This window comes from Uloborus diversus, chromosome 5, assembly GCF_026930045.1.
Source record: "Uloborus diversus isolate 005 chromosome 5, Udiv.v.3.1, whole genome shotgun sequence".
Lineage (NCBI taxonomy): Eukaryota > Metazoa > Arthropoda > Arachnida > Araneae > Uloboridae > Uloborus > Uloborus diversus.
In genome coordinates, this window is record NC_072735.1 from 166086028 (window position 1) to 166105577 (window position 19550).

The 19550-nt window shown below is 30.8% G+C and overlaps 1 protein-coding gene across 1 annotated transcript in view; it reads right to left on the reverse strand.

Annotated features, from left to right (window-relative positions):
- Positions 1-450: 450 nt before the first annotated feature.
- Positions 451-19550, reverse strand: part of LOC129223435 (mitogen-activated protein kinase 14-like) — a 36787-nt gene continuing 17687 nt past the window's right edge. Inside the window, 5 exon segments of the mRNA XM_054858048.1 lie at positions 451-1103; positions 8731-8887; positions 8889-8905; positions 12139-12217; positions 14054-14133. Coding sequence (XP_054714023.1) covers positions 967-1103; positions 8731-8887; positions 8889-8905; positions 12139-12217; positions 14054-14133 — 470 coding nt within the window. The 3' untranslated portion in view covers positions 451-966.

The window sequence follows — 19550 nt, forward strand, 5'->3', positions numbered from 1 at the left end:
TCCAAGATAGTTGTTTGAAAATTTTTTTACCAGTTATAAAACACAAAAAATGATTTCAGGACAAAAGTATGAGCAATAAGGCAAATTTTACTTAGCTGCACAGAACACATCCGAGATTCATATTCCAACTCCATCCTCAAAATTCATACAGATACAGTAGACCCTCGTTTTACGCAGTTTAAGATTTGACACCTTTATTTTATTTTACGCGGATGAGTTTCAGTTTTAAGCGGATGCAGCGATGCAAACAGATAAAATTTTCCCCTCTTTCAAAATTTAAACTCCTAAAGATTGCAGATTATACATAATTTTGGCATGCTAATAATCGAGCTTGGGCCGCTGGAGACATTTTATGCGGTTGGTTATGCAGAGCTCATTCCAGAAGTAAAGTTATTAAACTCACACAGTTCAGAACTCACTGGAAGAAGAGCTTTTAGGAGTGAAAAAGTAGGCCAAAACCAACGAGGATACCGACATCCGTGTCCCACAACCAAAAACGTTCACATTGAAAATTTTGAGCCATTCCTAGACAATAGAAATGATCTTTCTGATTTGTTAGTGAAGGAAGATTCTATCATGGAAGTGACTTAAGTGATCAATGGATGCGTTAATGCTCTGCAAAGAATTGAGAAAAAGTCTTAATGACTGCTATAAGACAATCATAACCAGGTCCTCTTTATAAACAGGACACAAAATTAATTTATGTTTTCTTTATACATGTTGTGCATGAAAGTCGATATAAGTACACATTAAACTTATTACACAATTAGTCACAACTAGAATGAAGTATTTTGTTATCTATGGAACCAAACCCCTATTTTAACACTAATATTAGGTCTCAATTTACACGGTTTCGACTTAAGTGGTATTTCCGTGGAAGGTAACCCCCGCGTAAAACCAGGGTCTACTGTAATTCAAAATTATACAGCAAAATGAAGAGAGAAAAAGTAAATTTTACAGCCATTGTCATCTGTAATGGGAAATGGGCAAGCAGTCTTCCAGTTTCATTCGTGATTGCATGTCTTGAGCCATTTCCGATATTCCAGCAGATATTTGTCGTATTTTGGGATTTATGAACATATTTACTTCTTTGTGAATGAGACCTATGGGAAGAATCAAGAACATGCTGTTACAAGCATGCACACTGAATTTTCACAAGTGTATCAAGGTCGTCCTCAGCAAAATTTACAACTAATTGCAAATATAGAACTTCAAATTAAATGGCTACACTACAATTACTTATATTACAGTCTCAGTGAAAAGGCTGTCTATTGCGAGAATTTTATAGAATCTAAATTCAACATCTCTCCCCACTGAAACCTAATGTGGAAATAATTTGCTAGATACCTAAACTTCAGCATTGTCTGGAAACATGGAACCGTTCATACAATTTTCTTGTCTGTTCCAAATCTGGGAATTTTTCGTCCAGGATATATAATTAAGCAGTTCAAAGGACTGGATCTAGATTATCTATCTTACCTTGATAGTCTATATCTGTAGTTGGGGCAAACCGAACCTGGAAGCATCTTAATGCTGTGAGTAGGATCACCATAGCCTTCACAATGCTGCCAGGTTAGATTTGTGCCTACTATAGACATTTTTCAATGTCAAGGACATTTACTAGTGTTGTATTTGTAGCTATGCTTCAAAATATTTTGTGCATAAAATCAAACAGTCATAAAATTTAGCAAGATTTTAAAAAAGGAACTACGGTTTTGAAACAAAGAAAAATCTTATCTTAGCAAGATAAGCGCTTACTTTCGAAATTGAGTTAGAACTGCGTGCAGGTCTGTCATTTTTTATCAAATAGACCCCAATAACCATTTGTAGATGTATCAAAAGAACCTTCTTCAGATGTGCTAATAGTGTGCTGTGTGCCACTTTGTGACAAAGGGGGGGGGGAGGCAAAAATATTGAAAAAAAAAAAAAAAAACCCCACCATTTAAAGGCAGCCTTTAAGAGAAATTAAGCACAATAAACCTTTGTCAACTGAAATTCTCAGTAGTTATCACGAAGAAATGAAAAGTCTAGCTGATTGAAGAACAGTCAGCTAGATTAAGTAAGTTACCGTCCTTCAGTCACTTATTTGTTCAATGCTAATTCTGTATTAGCTACCAATTTGTTTGGCAATCTTGGCTTCCTTAAGAGGTTTTCCATCTCCAGCTCAGTCACTTCCTATGCCGGGCTAATGAGTGATAATAAGCACGAAACTAGTCCTCAGCTGGAATTTACTGAGCTGGCGGTGTATTTCATGTAGTCAGCTAGAGTTATAAGGTAGATAAAAGAACTCGGTGTGCAAAAATTAAACGGATAGCTGAACACAATTCAATTAAAAGATCAAAGATGCTTTTTTTTCCCATTGCGATTTTAATATATCCATTAAAAAAAATCTTCTCAGATATAGTTATTATATTCTCAAGTAGTGGTACCCGCATGGCTTTGCCCGTAATAGAAAAATTAAAAGGTCTTTTGGTTTGCCTGTATATTTACAAATAATGTATGGTGAATTTTCTCGCCAATTGGCTTGTGCCCATGCTACGGTCCATCTTATATTTTTGTTCTTAAGAACCACATCAAATTTTCGAATAATCTCTTCGAGGTGCACACCCCCATGCTACAAACTAACTTTGCCAAATTTCATGAAAATCGGCTGAATGGTCTAGGCGCTATGTGCGTCACAGAGATCCAGACATCCTACAGACATCCTCCAAACAGAGACTTTCAGCTTTATTATTAGTAAAGAAGAACTAAAGCAGAGAGAAAAAAAAAAAAACTTAGTAAGGGCATGGGATTGATAAAATAGCAACTGGACCAAAACTTGTGTAATTGCTTGCTTTGTGTATGTTTAAATTAAAAAAACAAAAAAAAAACTCTGCAACCTTGTATGCTGCAATCGCTAATGCAATTACAATTGGAAGTCAGTAGCATAAGAGTCATGGAAACAACCCCCTTAAACTGACGTCAATATAATCCCTCCACCATTAGGTTTATCTATGTGAATAAAACACAAATGTTTCCAGTAATTTTTTCAATTCATAAATTATTTTTTAAAGTAAGTATTTCAAATGCTACTTCTTTTCATTGCTTATGATATTAATAAGCAAAGTTTATGCCCTTGAAGATGCTCTATTTCTGGTCGATGTTGTGCTTTTCATTGACACTCAAGTAGTTTCAGCAAGTTTTTCATGCCCAAAACTGTTGGTTTGTTCATGGGGGGGGGGGGGGGGGGGTTCATCACGACACTGCTTATAATGCCAGTGTGGGTGCAATTGTTTCTCAGGCATATTAACCTGAGAGGGAGGGAGACTTGTAATTTGAATCAAATCTAGTTGAAACAATTTCCCGGAACTGTTTTGATCAAGCGAAAAACTATCATACAAGTTTCAAAACATAAATGAACATAACTGTTTCATTATTTGAATGTGCCAGAAATACTTCAAGAGTAAATGCTAAATCTAAAACTTTTAAAAAATAAAACTATTTAGAGCAGTTAATTTGAAATTTAATAGTTTTGTGCATTTAGAAAATAAATAAAACAAGAGCAAGTACAAACAAGGGGCGGTAACTAACTGTTATAAAGAGCAAGTAATTTTATTTTTTGCACATTAAATCAAATGGCAATTCAGGAAAAATTAAACTGGTTTATTTAACACACAAAATGTAAAAAAAATAATTCAAATTCAAAATTTTTCCAATCATTTATTTAAAAAATACAGAGAGCAAGTTGAGCAGCATTTATATACAGAGCTCCCAAATAATTTACTTCATTCTAAATACATTTCCCTTTTCAATTAGCATTAATCCATACATTAGAATTTATGATTAGAATTAAAATTAAAAATTTGTTTTAAATGAATACTTTTGTTTAAATAAATATATTTTATAGATAAAATAATTTCATGGAATTTGATGTACATATAATATAATGGCAATACAGATAATTAAAGCAATGTTTTTAAAAGAAAATTTTAAAATAGAGCTGCTGTCATAATTTAATAAGTCCTTTGAAGATAAAATGCAAAAATCATACACCGACAGCAAAAATATTTAACAGGAGCTTATTGGCATTAATAAAACCAAGACTAGGTTTTATAAAAATTACTCATTTGGGTTTTTGAATAAAGAAAATGTATTAAGCACCAATAAAATTTCTCAATTTACAAAACACACCATAAATTTGCTTTCAAATGGAATAACATGAATATGCAGCAGAAGCGAAAAAAAAAATGTTTTAATGCACTTGAAGAAATAAATTTTTGGCTTCACGCAAAAAGTTAAAAAAATAAATATCTAATAATGAGTATTAAAGCTCTTAACTACTAAGATTTTACATATAAATCTATGACTAAAAATAACACACGATGTATAACATTTACACACATTTTGCAAGTTTAATAGTGTTAGGGTAACAAAAAAGAAAAAAGAGAAACCCAGTTATTTTTTAACTGTTTGAGATAAAAAAAAAAAAGGCTAGGACGGAGTTAGTTTTATTTTCAAGAGATCTGAACCGAAACATACTGGTAAATGAGTACCGATGTACATATTTATTGACATTATTGCTTATCCTTAAAATGTAATATAATTTATACGCACACAATTGGCTAAGTTATAGTCATTCAAAAGATTTGTTGAACAGTTATGATTCAAAATATTTAAAGAAAATATATTGAAACAGCTGTGTTTCTATATGGCTTTTAAATTTACGGATATAGACAATTATTGCAAAGTAATGTGTAACATATTACAGAAAAATACTTTCCATTCTGCAAAAATATTTGTAATTGCACTTTAAAGTTTTTATAACTTGTTTATAAAAATATTATATACAGCATAATGATCAGCCCAAAACAATATATGCATGTACAAATAAGACATCACAAAAAGGGGACTTAAAACTACCATTTTGGCACTAACTTACCCATAAATAATTAACAGTTTATAAATATAAGTCACATTTAAACTCAAGTTGAAATATAAATAGTTCTAAGAATAAAAGTATTTTACTAGTTAAAAAATTTCAAAATGGAAAAGTTTTATCAAAAACGAATGGGGAAGTCTACATGTGCAAACTATAAATTTTTACAGGAATATACACAACAAATGTAAATGACATGCAAGGATTTTATGAAAAAAGTTACAACACATGAAAAAGCGCATGAAGTGAAAGTAAACAAGCTAAAGTATCCCTACATTGAAAATTATAAACAAAAAGGAGTTTTAAATATTTTTATCAACAAGAAATGTGATTAAATTACAACTAAAATTTTGAAGGCCTGAGAGCTTTGTGCGAATTTAAAAAAACAAAAATATTTTTTTAAAAACTGAAGTTACAATTTCATTACATCATTCATACCAGCTTACAACCTGTACACATTTGAGTGAAAAAACAACGGAATACCAAATAAATCATTACTCTACAAAAATGAAACATAAAAGAACATTTTGCTTTTTTTTTTTTTTCAAATTAAAAAATATAATGATGGATTTGTATGGGAAAATTTTTATTTGCAATTTTTTAAACTCTCTAGATTACTTATGTCCCACTAGTACAATAAAAAAATTCTATACTTGAATTAATTTAGAATATTTAGAAATATTTATGAACGTTTATAAAATTCTAGGTTGATATGGACTTTTCACTGCAAAAAACAATTTTTATGAATGCTGATTAAAGCAAAATACTTCATTATAGTAAATTGATATTATTAACATTTCCATTAGAATTTAAATTTATGAAAATATAACAGGCAACTCAAAATTCCAGAGTTAAATGATAATTTAGTGCATTTACTGATAATGCCTAACTATCAAATTTGTTTTTGTAAATAGGAATTACTGCATATTGATACTGCGACCTTTAGCACAGTTCAAAATCTCTTGACACAATTTTCTATAAACTCAGGAAAAGAAGCTCGAAATGAAAAGCGGCACCCTAAAAGAGTGGATCCCAATTTCATCCCAGTGTTTTGTTTTGTTTAATGTCTTATTGCAGAATGAAATCAGCAACTTCAGTGTTGGATGTAACACTACTTTTGAAACTCTTCATTCGGTTGGAGGGGCGGTGAAAGTCTGCAGTTCTTCATAAACTAATCCTAAATTCAAAAAGATAAAGAAAAACAAAATCTCAGTCAAGGGTAATTCCACGCTAAGAAATCAATGTCAAACTTATCTAATTATATTTTTAATCATCAAAAGTTTAAACATTTTATGAATATGTGAAAAAGTATTTTGCAAGTTAACTTTTTCTTTTTATAAACTTTTATGTTGTCAGACCTCTCTACAGAAAAGTTTTAACACATCTGCATCAGCCAACCTTAAAACATTCATGAAAATCGGGATATTTTATCAATATAAAGATCTTTTGACACATATGTATTAAAACTGCCGTAACTGTTTTTAGAATTAATATAGTTGACTTAAATTTTCAGAAATCACAAAATAACTATCATCATCGGTTGTTGCATTGTCAAAAAAAAAAGGGGGGGGGGAATACTTTGAAAAACTTTATATTGAATTCGGAAGAGTGTCATCCTCTAAAACTCTTTGTTTTGTGATCGACTTGCTTCATGTTTTCCCCCATCTGAAGCTTCTTTTCCTTCAAACACATTTCTAAAATTAAAATGTATCTCTTGGTTTTACGTGTTTGCATACGAACTTTTCCTGTTCGATAGATGTCTGTTCAAGTGTTTAGTCGAGTTTTTGCTCTTATTGATCACAAAGTGCACAGGGTAGTCAAATTCGTTAAATTTTGATTTTTTTAATAAAAATTTGTTTATTTCATAGCTTTCAGTTACCTAAACTCTGTTACACATCATTCAACATATTAGTAATCCACTTACAAATTAGACTTATTGTTCATCAATTAGGGGATAAATAACAATTGACTAAGAAATTACATTAAGATGAGGAAAAATAGGATACATAATTGTAAAAACGTAGGTTCTTACATTATTGCATACATCTTTTTACAAATATATTTGAGAAATTCTCAAACATGATAGCACTTCTGCCTTATGAAACCTACATTCTAATTCTTGCCAAGATACTTTTCTTATATAACTTTCACATCAAACTAAGAATTATTTTTGAAAAAAAAAAAGGGGGGTTGGTGGGACAGGATCCAAAGCAATAATTTAAATTATTTTTAATCTATTATGTATATTAGAAAACATATTCAGATATTCAATTTCAAATGTAAAATAAAGTTTAAAATGTTTCCTTAGACATAAATCTAGCAGTTCATTTCAAAATTTGACATTGAATTTTACTATACAGAAAAATGTTAAAATTTGAAATATTTGTCATACAGTGATTATTAAGAATTTCAGGAAAGTGAACAATGTTTTTGCTTTCAAATCAATATATTGTTACAGGATAAATTACTTGAATATTACAAAATTCTTAGAATTTCTCTTAACAAAATTACTCCCTTTCACATTTTTGTCACTGATTTTTTGAACTTTTTTAAATGTAGAAATAATTCTGACTCGAAATTTTTTTTAAGGGAATTACTTATAAGATAAAGCAAAAATAATGACAAATTTACAACCATAATAGCAATTAAAAAAAAAAAAAAAAAAACTCTCATAAAAGTAAAATAGTATAAGAAAATCTATGTTGAAATCTCTAAAACAGTAATTTTTAGTCATCTTGTTTTTTAACACAGTCGACTTAATCTATAAACTAGGCTATCAAGCAAAATAGAAAAGATTCTGACCCTTTGTAAGAAGCCCAGAATTTTTTGAATCCTAAGAAAATTAAAGCATAATAAAGCAGTTTAATATGGTTCGATAAAAAGATTACCTCAACTAAATCTTACTTTTAGAAACAAAAAACTAGGTGTCCCGGATTCTATTTACAAAAGCCTTTTCCCCTTATTGATGAACATTTTATAGCAAATGCTGACAACATAACTTGAGAAATGATGAGGTCTGACAGCATATTTTTTTTTTCATTCAATGCTAGTTTAACATTCAACCCAAACCCCAAAAATGAATAAAAATATTTTTCAACCTTCTATAAAATACAATCAGAAAATTAAATTTTTTGCAATGTGGAATTAACCTCTTTTTACATTTCCTTCGATTGAACATAAAAAGAATATTTAAAACTTCTACAATATAAGTAGCAAAGTTTTGAACAGAAAGGCGTTTGTTTCGAAGTTGTTAAAAAAATATGAATCAAAGACTTAAATTAAAAATCAGCACAAAAAGAAGCTTAAGAAAATTTATTTTAACACTCTTTCACACACATCATTCATGCAAGAAAATTCTTTCCTGCAAAATTTTTAAATTTACATATATGTAATAAATTTAAGATAAAATGCCAAATCAGTTGGCTTAACTATCCTAATGTATGCTTTTTTTTTTTTTTGGCACTTAGGAATCAATGATAAAAAACATTTAAGACATTTTAATGTTAGCGAGGTTTTAGGAATACAATCAATTTCATGTACAAACAGTAAAGAATTTTATTTTTCACATTTTTTGCTGATAAATCTAAGAAACTCATGAGAAACAAACAGAAAAGGTAAAATAATAAGAAGTAAGTTACAGAAACAAAACATGAAGAGAAGAGAAAATTTTCCTTCTCATTTCCATTTTGAAAGATCAATCATTAAAGAGACGAGATGGGGAAGTACAAAAGCAATCCAATAAAAACATGCAAGTGTAGGGGGGGGGGGGGGGGTGAAAACAAAAGTCAAGAGAAAGAGCTGAAAGAAATGCTTACGTCTCCATTCGGCAACAGCTAGCTCTTTATCCTCAAAGGACTCATCATATGGCTCAGCACAGGGTTCGTCAGAAGGATCTGCATATTGTCGTAAATAGGGATGAGCTAGTGCTGCAGTAGCTGTTGGACGTTTATCAGCATCAAGTTCTAACATTTTTTTCCAACAAATCAATGGCTGAAAAAAAATTCTAAAGCTCAGTATAAAGGAATAATTAAAACAAAAGAAAAATCAAAAAATAGAAGAGTTTTATTTTAAATTCAGTTTATTAAAAATAGTGTTTAATGTCTTACAAATTGACTACTTATTTAACAGGGGTCTGGCCAGAGGATATTTGGGTCCGTTAACGGACCCTTCACAAAAATCTGATCAACCAAAACGGACCTTTCGCAAAATCGCGATCGAACAAAACGGACCTTTCACAAAATCCCGATCAAACAAAACGGACCCTTCACAAAATTCTGATAAACAAGATCGGATCTTTCACAAATTGTTTATTGAAAGAACAAATCTGAAAGCAAAATAACGCATATTTCTGTGAATAAACCGCATATTTCTGTGTATAAATTGAAGTCAAATTAGAGGGATCAGCTTATACAAAATCGGCTTATTTTGGGAGAAAAAAAAAATCTGCACTCTTGCGATGCTCCTGCAAGGGATAAATGATTGCTACTGCCAAATAAATATAATGGTTGTTTGTTTTATCACAGCTAATTAGCAGCGGTGTTGTTGTAAACTTTTCTGAAAAGGCATTGGTAAGCACGTTTCTCCCCCCCCCCCCCCCGCTCATGATTTAATAAACAATAATAATATATATCTGCGAAATGAACTTAGAGCTGCAAAGGGAAAGGGAGGATATGGGTGGGGAAAAAATATGATCGCTTCAGATAGGGTTACCAACTTCAAAATTATCACCACTTAGCGTCTGGCGTTGAACCTTTAATAATGACTTGATTAGAAAATATTCTCTTCATTTCACCAGCTTGTCAATATTTGCGTTTTTATGGTGCGGTGTGATGTTTAATTGTTATTTTGGGAGAAAATTATATGGGTTTTGATTTTTCGATGCTAACAATGATGATTAACTTTAAATAAACACTTTTAATTACCGTTTTTTTTTCTTTAGATGTCTACATTTTGAAAAATGCAATCTTTTAACATCCGATATGAGAATCATATTTTGTTCTTTTTTCAAGCTAACTTCCCTTAATTAGGATGCAAATAAATGAAAAGTCTCTTTATGTTGGAACTCTCATTTCAAGTTTTTAAAGCAAAATTCCATTTTCTGTTATGAGTCAAAAATTAAAATGATGAATAGATGGTTTATTTTATTGTTTTATTTATTTATTTATTTTTGCGTCAACTGTGTCCAGATATTAATGAAATGTTTATCATAGGACTCTAAAATGCAATTTTAAAATAATTTTATCAAAAATATTTCTTTTACAAGTCGTTTTTATACTTTTGATGCCTTCACTTTGAGAATTGCGATCTCTTTGCATCCGCTATGGGAATCCGATTCTTCGAATTTTAGATGTTTATTACGCTTTGTTAAGAGGTAAACAATTAAAATATCTTTATTTTTGTTAAAATCAGGGAATTTAGAAGTTTTAATCAAAATTCTGTGTTTTTTAAGAGTGTCTTGGGTCAAAAAGTTAAATGCTGAACCCTATTCTGAAATTTATTTTATTTATTTATTTTTTTGTTACAATTATTTTAAATACTGTACAGAAATATTTCTAGTATAATTTAACATAATGTAGAATGGTAGATAAATATTGATACTTGAGAGAGCGATGCCCCCCCCCCCCGCCAAATATCAGAAAAACACTCCAGAATGATTTTCTCGACATAGAAGAGTAAAACACTCAACTTAAAGTTTAATTTATGCAGTTTGTGCCATCTCTAAATTCTAAAATTTCGTTTTAACAAAAAAAAAAATTTTTTTTTTTTTTGCGAAATTATTTGATTTTTCACAAAATTAATTCATTTTTCACAAAATTATTTGATTTTTTACAAAATTAATTCATTTTTCACAAAATTATTTGATTTTTCACAAAAAACGGACCCTGTGAAAAATCCTGGACAGACCCCTGTTTAAAGAAAAAAGTGATAAGCTCATATCCGTGAACATGCTTCACTTTCCTATCAAATTGACAATTAGGCAATAAATCAAGGGTATATCCAGCAAAATATAGAAGTGCATTATCATTTGAGGAATCAGGAGGTTCAATTGCCTTCGTCTCCCATTTTGAAAACATCATAATTATTCTATGTATTTTGACATTTTCCCCAATAAAATATGTTGAGTGTAATTTATAAAGTATACTTTATTGGAGATGCACCGAATATTTGGTTGATATTCGGTATACAGCACATTTGACCGAACCAAACAACCAAATACTTCAGTATTCGGCAGCCAAGGCAGAATAATTCAGCATTCGGCAGCTGAATATTAAACAAATTTAAATAATGGATATCTGGTAAACAAACATTTTTTTTATACATTTAATGAAAATTACAACATAATACCTCTGTACAAAATTAAAATTCAAATTGTTACATATTTATCACATTCAAAGTAATTTTAATAAAAGAGAAAAGAAATAAGCAGATAAAAGTGAAGAAGAAAAACACTTACATATTGAATTGCCATACTTTAATTTCTACAATGTTACACCAAATGAAATATTATTGTTCAGAAACAACTTAATTAAAATTGATCATTGCAATCTAAGTTTAATAATCCTTTGCATTTGAAAAGAAAAAATATTCGGCAAAATATTGTATTTAGTGCATCTAGAGATGAATCCATACTTTGACCTTGGGGGGGGGGCCTTGATCTTGGGGGGGGGGGGGGGTCATAACCCATTTTATTTTGTCTTCCCCATTCAAAATCCACACATAATGTTCTTAAATTATGAACTAGAAGTTGCCTAGAAATGCCCCAAGTATTGTTATGGTACCATATTTGAGCTTATGCGGAATTTATTTTGTTCTAAATTAATTCAATTAGTTTTGTTAAACAAGATTTTGGTTGCCCTAAATTCTTCCTACTGAATAATTGAGGCCATTTTATTCATGCTCATTTTGGCTTTGCAGTGCTGTCAATGAGCGAGAATATTTAGCATCAAACTACATTTGGACATTTCATTTAAACAAAGACAAACATAATAATTGAGAAAAAGGAATAACTATAAAAAGACAGCTGCAAGTACACATTAATAACTATTTTTCTGTATTTTTGATCGATTGTCTTTCGGCTTGCAGCACTCTATGTGCCTACTTTTATTTCAATTGATAGAAAACAAAATAATACTCTTAATACTTCAAAATAATAAGAGTCTCAAAATAAACTTCCTTTGGACAAATTTGAAGACACCGAGGATTTAAAGGAGGAAAAAACATACCATCAGCATGGGCTCCACCAAAAACCTCTTTAAAATTTTTTTTCCTCATTGCAGGTAAAGAACGAATGTAATTTCGTGCCTATAGATACAAATGTTAAGAATTAAGATACAATTTTAGACATTGTTTTTACAATAACAAAAACTCTGAAAACTTTATGTTGTGCTATCTACACAAAACTAATAAATTGTGTATTGTAAGATGGTGAGCTTACTAAGGTAAGCAATCTACAGATGACTCTTCAACCCTGTTGTACAATACACTAATTTATGCTATAAAGTCTTTAAATCAAAGTTTAAAGCAAGCATGTGGAATAGTACAGTCAATGGCAGAGTAAAGAGAAACGCTGAATACCCCTAGTTTAATACATTTAAGGAAAAATAACAGACTGGTTCCCACTCTTGAACTTTTAGAGCGTTTGACTCAGACTCCTTTACCCCAAAATTAGTGCAACTCCAGATCCCCAGCAGAGTTAAGGAAACTGTAGGAAAAGGACGAACTCATTTACCTCATAAGCAGTCAGATGACGCTTTGGTTTGAAACAGTTTTTAGTAGTTTTAAAGAAACAAATGGCTACATTTGAACATTGTTGAGAGAAAAGCTTTTCTTAAACTTGCAAAGAGTTGTCCGAAATTAGGTGTATTATCCTTTAAAATATGTCAGTTATGGTTGAATGTTTGTTATACGCAGTTACCTTGAAGACCTTTAAACATTGGAAGAACACTGTCCATGTTGCAACACAGGTGAATTCTGTGCCATGTTCTCACAGATATTTTGTCGAGTTTCAGTTATTTTGAAACGTTTTGCCACAAAACATCTGCAAAAACATGCCACAGAATTCAGCTGCGTTACAACATGGATGGTGTTATAGTTTATAACTGTTAGAACTTCAAGGTAACTAAGCCTTAACCATACCTGAAATAATGTTGAAAAAGAAAATCATTTGAATTTTGACGTCTTGAAATCAAATTTTGTTTTTTTGCAATCACGAATTGTGACAGGACCCTACTCTTTGAGTTGAGCTTCTTGTTTCTACTAATGGAATGGAAATGGCCATTAAATTTGCATTCATCACATTATGACTGGCCATTTTCTAGAAAAGATAACAGGAGGTATATCCATAATAAAAGAAATGGTGATTAGAATGCGGTAATAAAGATAAAGATTTTATGGCCAATATCCACCAGTACACTTATCATAAAGATTTACAGCGAAACATGCTACGTATTTTATGTCTTATCAATGTTAAACCATGGGAATTAGTAATCTGGAAATTTTATAGTTAGATGAAGTTTTGCTGTTTAAGTTAATCTATATAGGCATTTCCCAAAAAATCGTAATTTTACACAAACAAAAAAAACTTTTAGTATAAAGTCTGTGTAGGTTAAGCCCCCCCCCCCCCCCCTCCAAAAAAAAAAAGTCAAACCGCAGACTACATGTAACTATGAAGACGAATATTTCGATCTCTAAATAAATATTAAAAACAACTGTGGTCATAGCAATATGAAAAATCAGAGCAACATCCTGATGACATCCTTGAGCAATTCCTGATTGCTCAAAAAAATGGGGGGAACACCCACTTTCAGACCACTAAGAACATATAAAACTAACGCTTACTTGATTCAATCTCGGCAGTCAAGAAAAAAATAATGAAAAAAACATAAGATATCTCATGCTACTTAAGATAAAACATATGTGTGAAAATTTAAACAAGCAGTTGGTTCTATTTATTTATTTGTTTTCTTGTTTTAAAACCGGGTCATGAGTAGAATGAGGCTGGTAAAATCTATTATCATCAACACGAATCGTGATATTAATCACAAGTCGGTTACACTACACTGAACACACTTTGTTACAATATATTTTAATTTCAGCTGTTAATCAGTTCGAAGTAGAAATATCGGTAGAATAACTTACCTCTTCACTGTTGATTTTGTCCAGGAACTCTTCATCTGGTTTACCACACAAAACCATTATGCGAGTTAATTGATCAATATCTAATGCAAAATTAAGGTTATAAGTAACAGCCTAAAAAGCAACTGTGCAGATTGTGGTTAATGCAACATCACAGGATTTACACAACTACTCTAAGAGATAAGTTTCTAAGGCATGGATGCAATTATTTCTAGCCATCATTTGGAAGAAATGTATAAATCATGAAAAGCACAAAAACACACTTGAAGCATGCAATATATTTATAACACACCAGCTGTTCATTTTCATACCAATTGAACTGTGCAAAAACTATTTATATAGTTTGCTAAAAATAAATTCATAGCATGAGGTTAGTAAGAGACTGAAACTATAACCAATGCAACTAATAAATTATAAAAGTTTACCTTTGCACAGATACATACCTTAACAATTACAACATATTATGAGGTGCTAATATACAAGTGAAACTTTCGTACATTTCTTTGAATTGCAAAAGAGGGAGAAATAAAATCTATTTTCCTACACATCCTCATATGCAATTATCATCGAAAATTGGAATCAAATAATGTTTGAATAGTTAATGTAACTAATTTAAATCTCTTTGTTTTTCTTCTTTAACAGTGACATTTAAGACAATGGCAGGGCAAGATAATGTGTTTTATCTTCTACTAGCAAAAATACCCGGCGTTGCCTGGGTGAGTAATAATTATGAGAAACAATCGTTACTTGCTCTTGTTTTCTGTTTTAAGCGAAAAAATTTAAAACAAACCTTTTTGACGTGATTAAAAATCAAGCTTCTTCCTTACTCATTAAACTAAAATAGCAATAAGTATAAAGAACAAAATAGTATTCAATTAGAAACGAAAGCACGACATTTAAGCATATACAAATTTGAAGAATTTCCGAAATATGAAATTAAACTTTACATGTTTAAAAAGATTTATCTGTTAGTACTTTTTTTTTTAAAATCTAAAACCTTCTCTGTATGGCTATTGATGTACGAACTGTTTAAAAAAATGTAGCCGCCCGTGTTCACCTTACACTTGCTTTAGTTATTTTGGGAATTTTCAGTTTTTGTGGGCACTTGGTGCGGTTTAAAATCTTACCAAATTTGCTAGAATCATTTTGGACACTTTCGATAATACTCCCCCTCCTTACTAATTTTTATTATAGAAATATTGTTGCCAGATGCCGAGATACTTTTGGTCAAAAAAAAAAGGCGCTAAACGGTCTCCTTCGAAATGTTTCCAAAATAAGTAGTAAAATTTGGCGATTGTTTGAAATCGTGTAAAAAGAAAAATTAATGGAAGTTTTTGTGCGGTTTATGGATTTGCCTAATTTAGTTGTTGAATTATTTTACACAGTATTTTTTTAAGTATCTTTGATTGGCGATATTTTGTTTATATGGTGAAAGCTGAGAAACATTATTACGTAGTCTTTGGGCTGAAAAACAGCGACAGTGGAAAAAACTGCCAAATGCATCAGCTACTGAAATCTTTCTGAAAAAATTCTGGCGATATTTCTGCTGGTTGGTTGGATATAGTGAGCAAGTGTCCAATCAGCATAAATAATAATAATAAACCATTAATTACATAAGTTAAGTTTAAAAGTAAAATGATCTGCCAAATTAATTTATTTTTAGCCAATCTTGTGGAAAAACGTTACTTTAAGATTTGACTTGAGAAAAGCCTCAAAAAGTCAGACGAAACGCAAAAATATTCAACAACGAAACAATTCTTGGGAGTTGAGATGACACACTAAATAATGACTTGGGTTGATGAAAGCCTTCGAACAGGGAACAAAAAAGCTCATAACTCGTTTTTTATACAACTTAGAAACTTCGAACAGATGCTATCTTCAGCAGAAAAATTGGCGCTTCCGATGGACATATAATATTAATATGTGCACGTTTTTTTCCACCCCCATATTGGGGCATTTATGCGAAAATTGGGACTAAAATTGGAATAAAAAGGGAACTATCAATCGGATTTTTTTCGAACTGGTCTATAAACCTTCCCAGTACCAAACTGAACAAACGGTGAAAGTTTCAGCTAAATCTGCCGGGTAGTTTCTGAGATCTTAGGGAACAAATTTACCAAACTCCATTTTTATATATATAGATAAAGATTTACTCCATATTTCAAGTGTTTTCTGGTGAATTCATAAGCAATTATCTTCAAAAGCTTCAGAGGTGGGGATGAATTGATATATTACTGCACAAAATGCTGAAACAAAGCTATAACTTCAAAATATAAAAAATTAAGAGTACATTTAACCACTGGTAAAATAAATAAAATATAAAGAGTAATTTTAAAATTATGTTATTTCAAATTCTGTAATCTAAGCAGATTTACGAAAGAATATTAGATGGTTATAAGGCAGGCATAACATTAAATCCTGATTCGTAAATTCATCAGTTGGAAAATTTTGATCGATAAAATCAAGTTTTATTTTCAATGTTCATATAAATTACTAGTATTTTATTTTACTTTTGTACACAAACTATTAGTTCGTTTTTTTCTGCTTTATAAAGCATATAAATTAAAAAATGTTATTTTTTAAATGATACATTTTTAAAAAAGATTCTAGCTGAAAATTAAACAACAGATACCAAAATCTTACAGATCAAAATATTTGCAATGTTTTTCAATTATAACAATTTCACTTTCAATCATTTTTTTCTACGCCAATTTTTTCCCCTAAGTACACATATTTCTACATTTTAAAAACCCGCACAACAAGTTTAATGTCATTTTACAGAACCTCAATTAATTTAGACCGTCACCTAAAACATACAATTTTCAAGAGAATGGAATTTTTGAAATTTCACTACACAACACAACCTTTCTGTTACAGTTAATTTTATAGAATTGCTAACTATAGGGAACAATAAACTGTGCAACTCTCACTACTTTTATGAATTTATCAACCCAAATAAGTATACAAGTCACTTTCTGTTAAACTACATGCATGAAAGAAAAGACATGCAAAAATATTAGACATAATTTTACCTCTTCACTCATAATCTTTAAAAGTAAATTTTCATCAGGACTACCAACAAGTGACATAATCTGAATCAACTGGTCAACGTCTTAAAAAATTAAGTACTATTAACCAAGATACTAGTTTAATTTGGAATATCTGCTGTACCACCAATGCATTACTACTACTATGTGCTATTTGGTTAAAGTTTAAGGCATAAGAATTGGAACAATTAATTTTGTTCATCAGACAAATGGGGGGAAAAATCAGAACAAAAATAAAATTATTTATTTATGCAACATGCTTATAAGAAATAAACATCTTTGTACTACAAAGTAATACTAAGAAAAGTTATTTTTTGCAAATTCATGCATTTAACGTAAGTACAGTTGAACCTCGTTATCGCGACAACCAGATTTCACAACACTCTGGTTGTCACATCACTTTTTCAAAGTTCCGAACTTATGCTATACAATCTTAATGTTGAGTGACTCCGGATTTTACAAGTGTTTTATAGTGAATCTCCTGGTTGTGACAACACTTTGAGCTGCTCACACAGGATCAAATTTTTCTATGCAATCGAATTATTTTTGAGAAAATAATGAAAATATCTGGAAAAGTTTATTGTAAGAATTTCTGACTCTGATAAGAGTGAAGAAACTTGTGTTATTTTAGACTACGCACCCCACCTCATAAATGGCAGGGGGGAGAGGGGGGGGGGAGTTAACTTCTGAAAGCTAGAGGTTTCAGACTCTGGCAAGAAGGACAATCAAAAAGAATGTAAAGCAAGTGCATTTTAATACTGGATTGGGAAGCAGCAGGAGAATAGAAAACCATAGCTGTAGATGGTCTCCTATGAGAAAAAAAAAAGAGCCCCTCAGATTGAAAAGGAACACACAACTTTAACGTAAAGAACACAAGCATTTTTCCTCTTTCTAAAAGTGGGGTTTAGCCATCAAAATCTGATCACATTGTGGAAAAAAGTGAAGATTCCTTTATTCCTTACTTGTTTTCTTTCCTGCTGGAATTACAGGAAACCAGTTTTTAATTTACTTAAGTTTTAAGCTTCGTGAAAAGTAGGAGTGTGAACAAAGTTAGTCATAGAGTAAGCAAATCTTTATTGAAAAGTATTTTAGAATTTAAAAAAAGTGAAGTATTTTCTTTTCTTATAATTTCAGTTTGACCCACCAATAATTCAAAATTACATTAGTTCAAATGAAAAACATGAAACTATTCATTTCTTTATTAAATCTTAATTTCATATAATAAACTAATGTTTAAGCACAAATTTTTAAACTATTCTGTTTATGACGCTGCTCCGGCTAGGACAACACTAGGACAGTCCCTAAGGTGATGTGATAAAGAGGTTCAACTGTAAATAAATAAATGCAAAGACTAGTTTTGGGATACCCACAAGCTCGCAACTTTTAGCGTTTATTGAAACGATGAAGCACATGCCTAACTTTTTGCATTTTTATATACTTTTAATGTTATTTTGCTTACTGTTGCATGCTTACAGTGTATCCTGAAGAGTTTTCAAAAATTTATAGCAGGAAAAGGATTAAGGTTATAAAAGCAACTTTTGTAAGAAATTCATGATGTGCCAGGGCATACATTTTCCCTCCCAGAGTACCTTATTTTACTTCAAAAATGTGTTAATAGATAACTCTGTAGAGAGTATGGCTGTAAATGGAAGTTAAATAGTTGAAAATCATGTCCCTTCAACAGAAATTTATGAATGAAACTACATTGCAATATTTTCAAAATTTCTACTGTCAGCTGCAATTACTGTCTACTGTCAGCTGTAATCATTCCCAAGGGCCATCTGGTCCTATCACTGTGATAGGAACATGGGGGGCCCTTGGGGGTTATGTCAGTTGCAATTACATATCGGTCGATTAATCATTTTTAATAGTTATTATGGGAAAAAGCTCGAGATTAAGAAATAAATCTTAAAGATCTACATGAAACAGGTTATGAATTCTTTTCAGAATTTCTGGTTTTATAGTTCCAATTTTATCTGAGGATATAAATCTGAAAAATCCTACAGCTCTTGTCCTAGGGAACCTACACAAAATAATCCTACAGAAACTAGAAGAAATAATCAGTAATAAATTTGCAGCCATTCAACTAGCAGTTTTACTTGGCAGAAAATTTCTGCTAATTTTGTCCTCCGACTAATTTTCGAAAACAGCAACCCAAAATTTTCGGAAATGTCCGATCACAAACACCCCGGGTAATAACAGTTGGTTATTTTAATAATTTTACATAATTTTTACTCATTAAGATTTTTAGAAAATGTTGAAGTGATTTTCAATTACTTTTCTTCGACTAACCGGCTTGCTATTTGCAGCAACACCTGTTGAAAAAATTTTAAATTGAAATCAGGAACTCTGAGAGGAAAATTTTCAGCAATCACATGAAATTTCTGCAAGAATTGCTTTTATACCATCAACAGTTTTCCTGTTATGAATTTTTGAAAACCGTCAGTTTATTT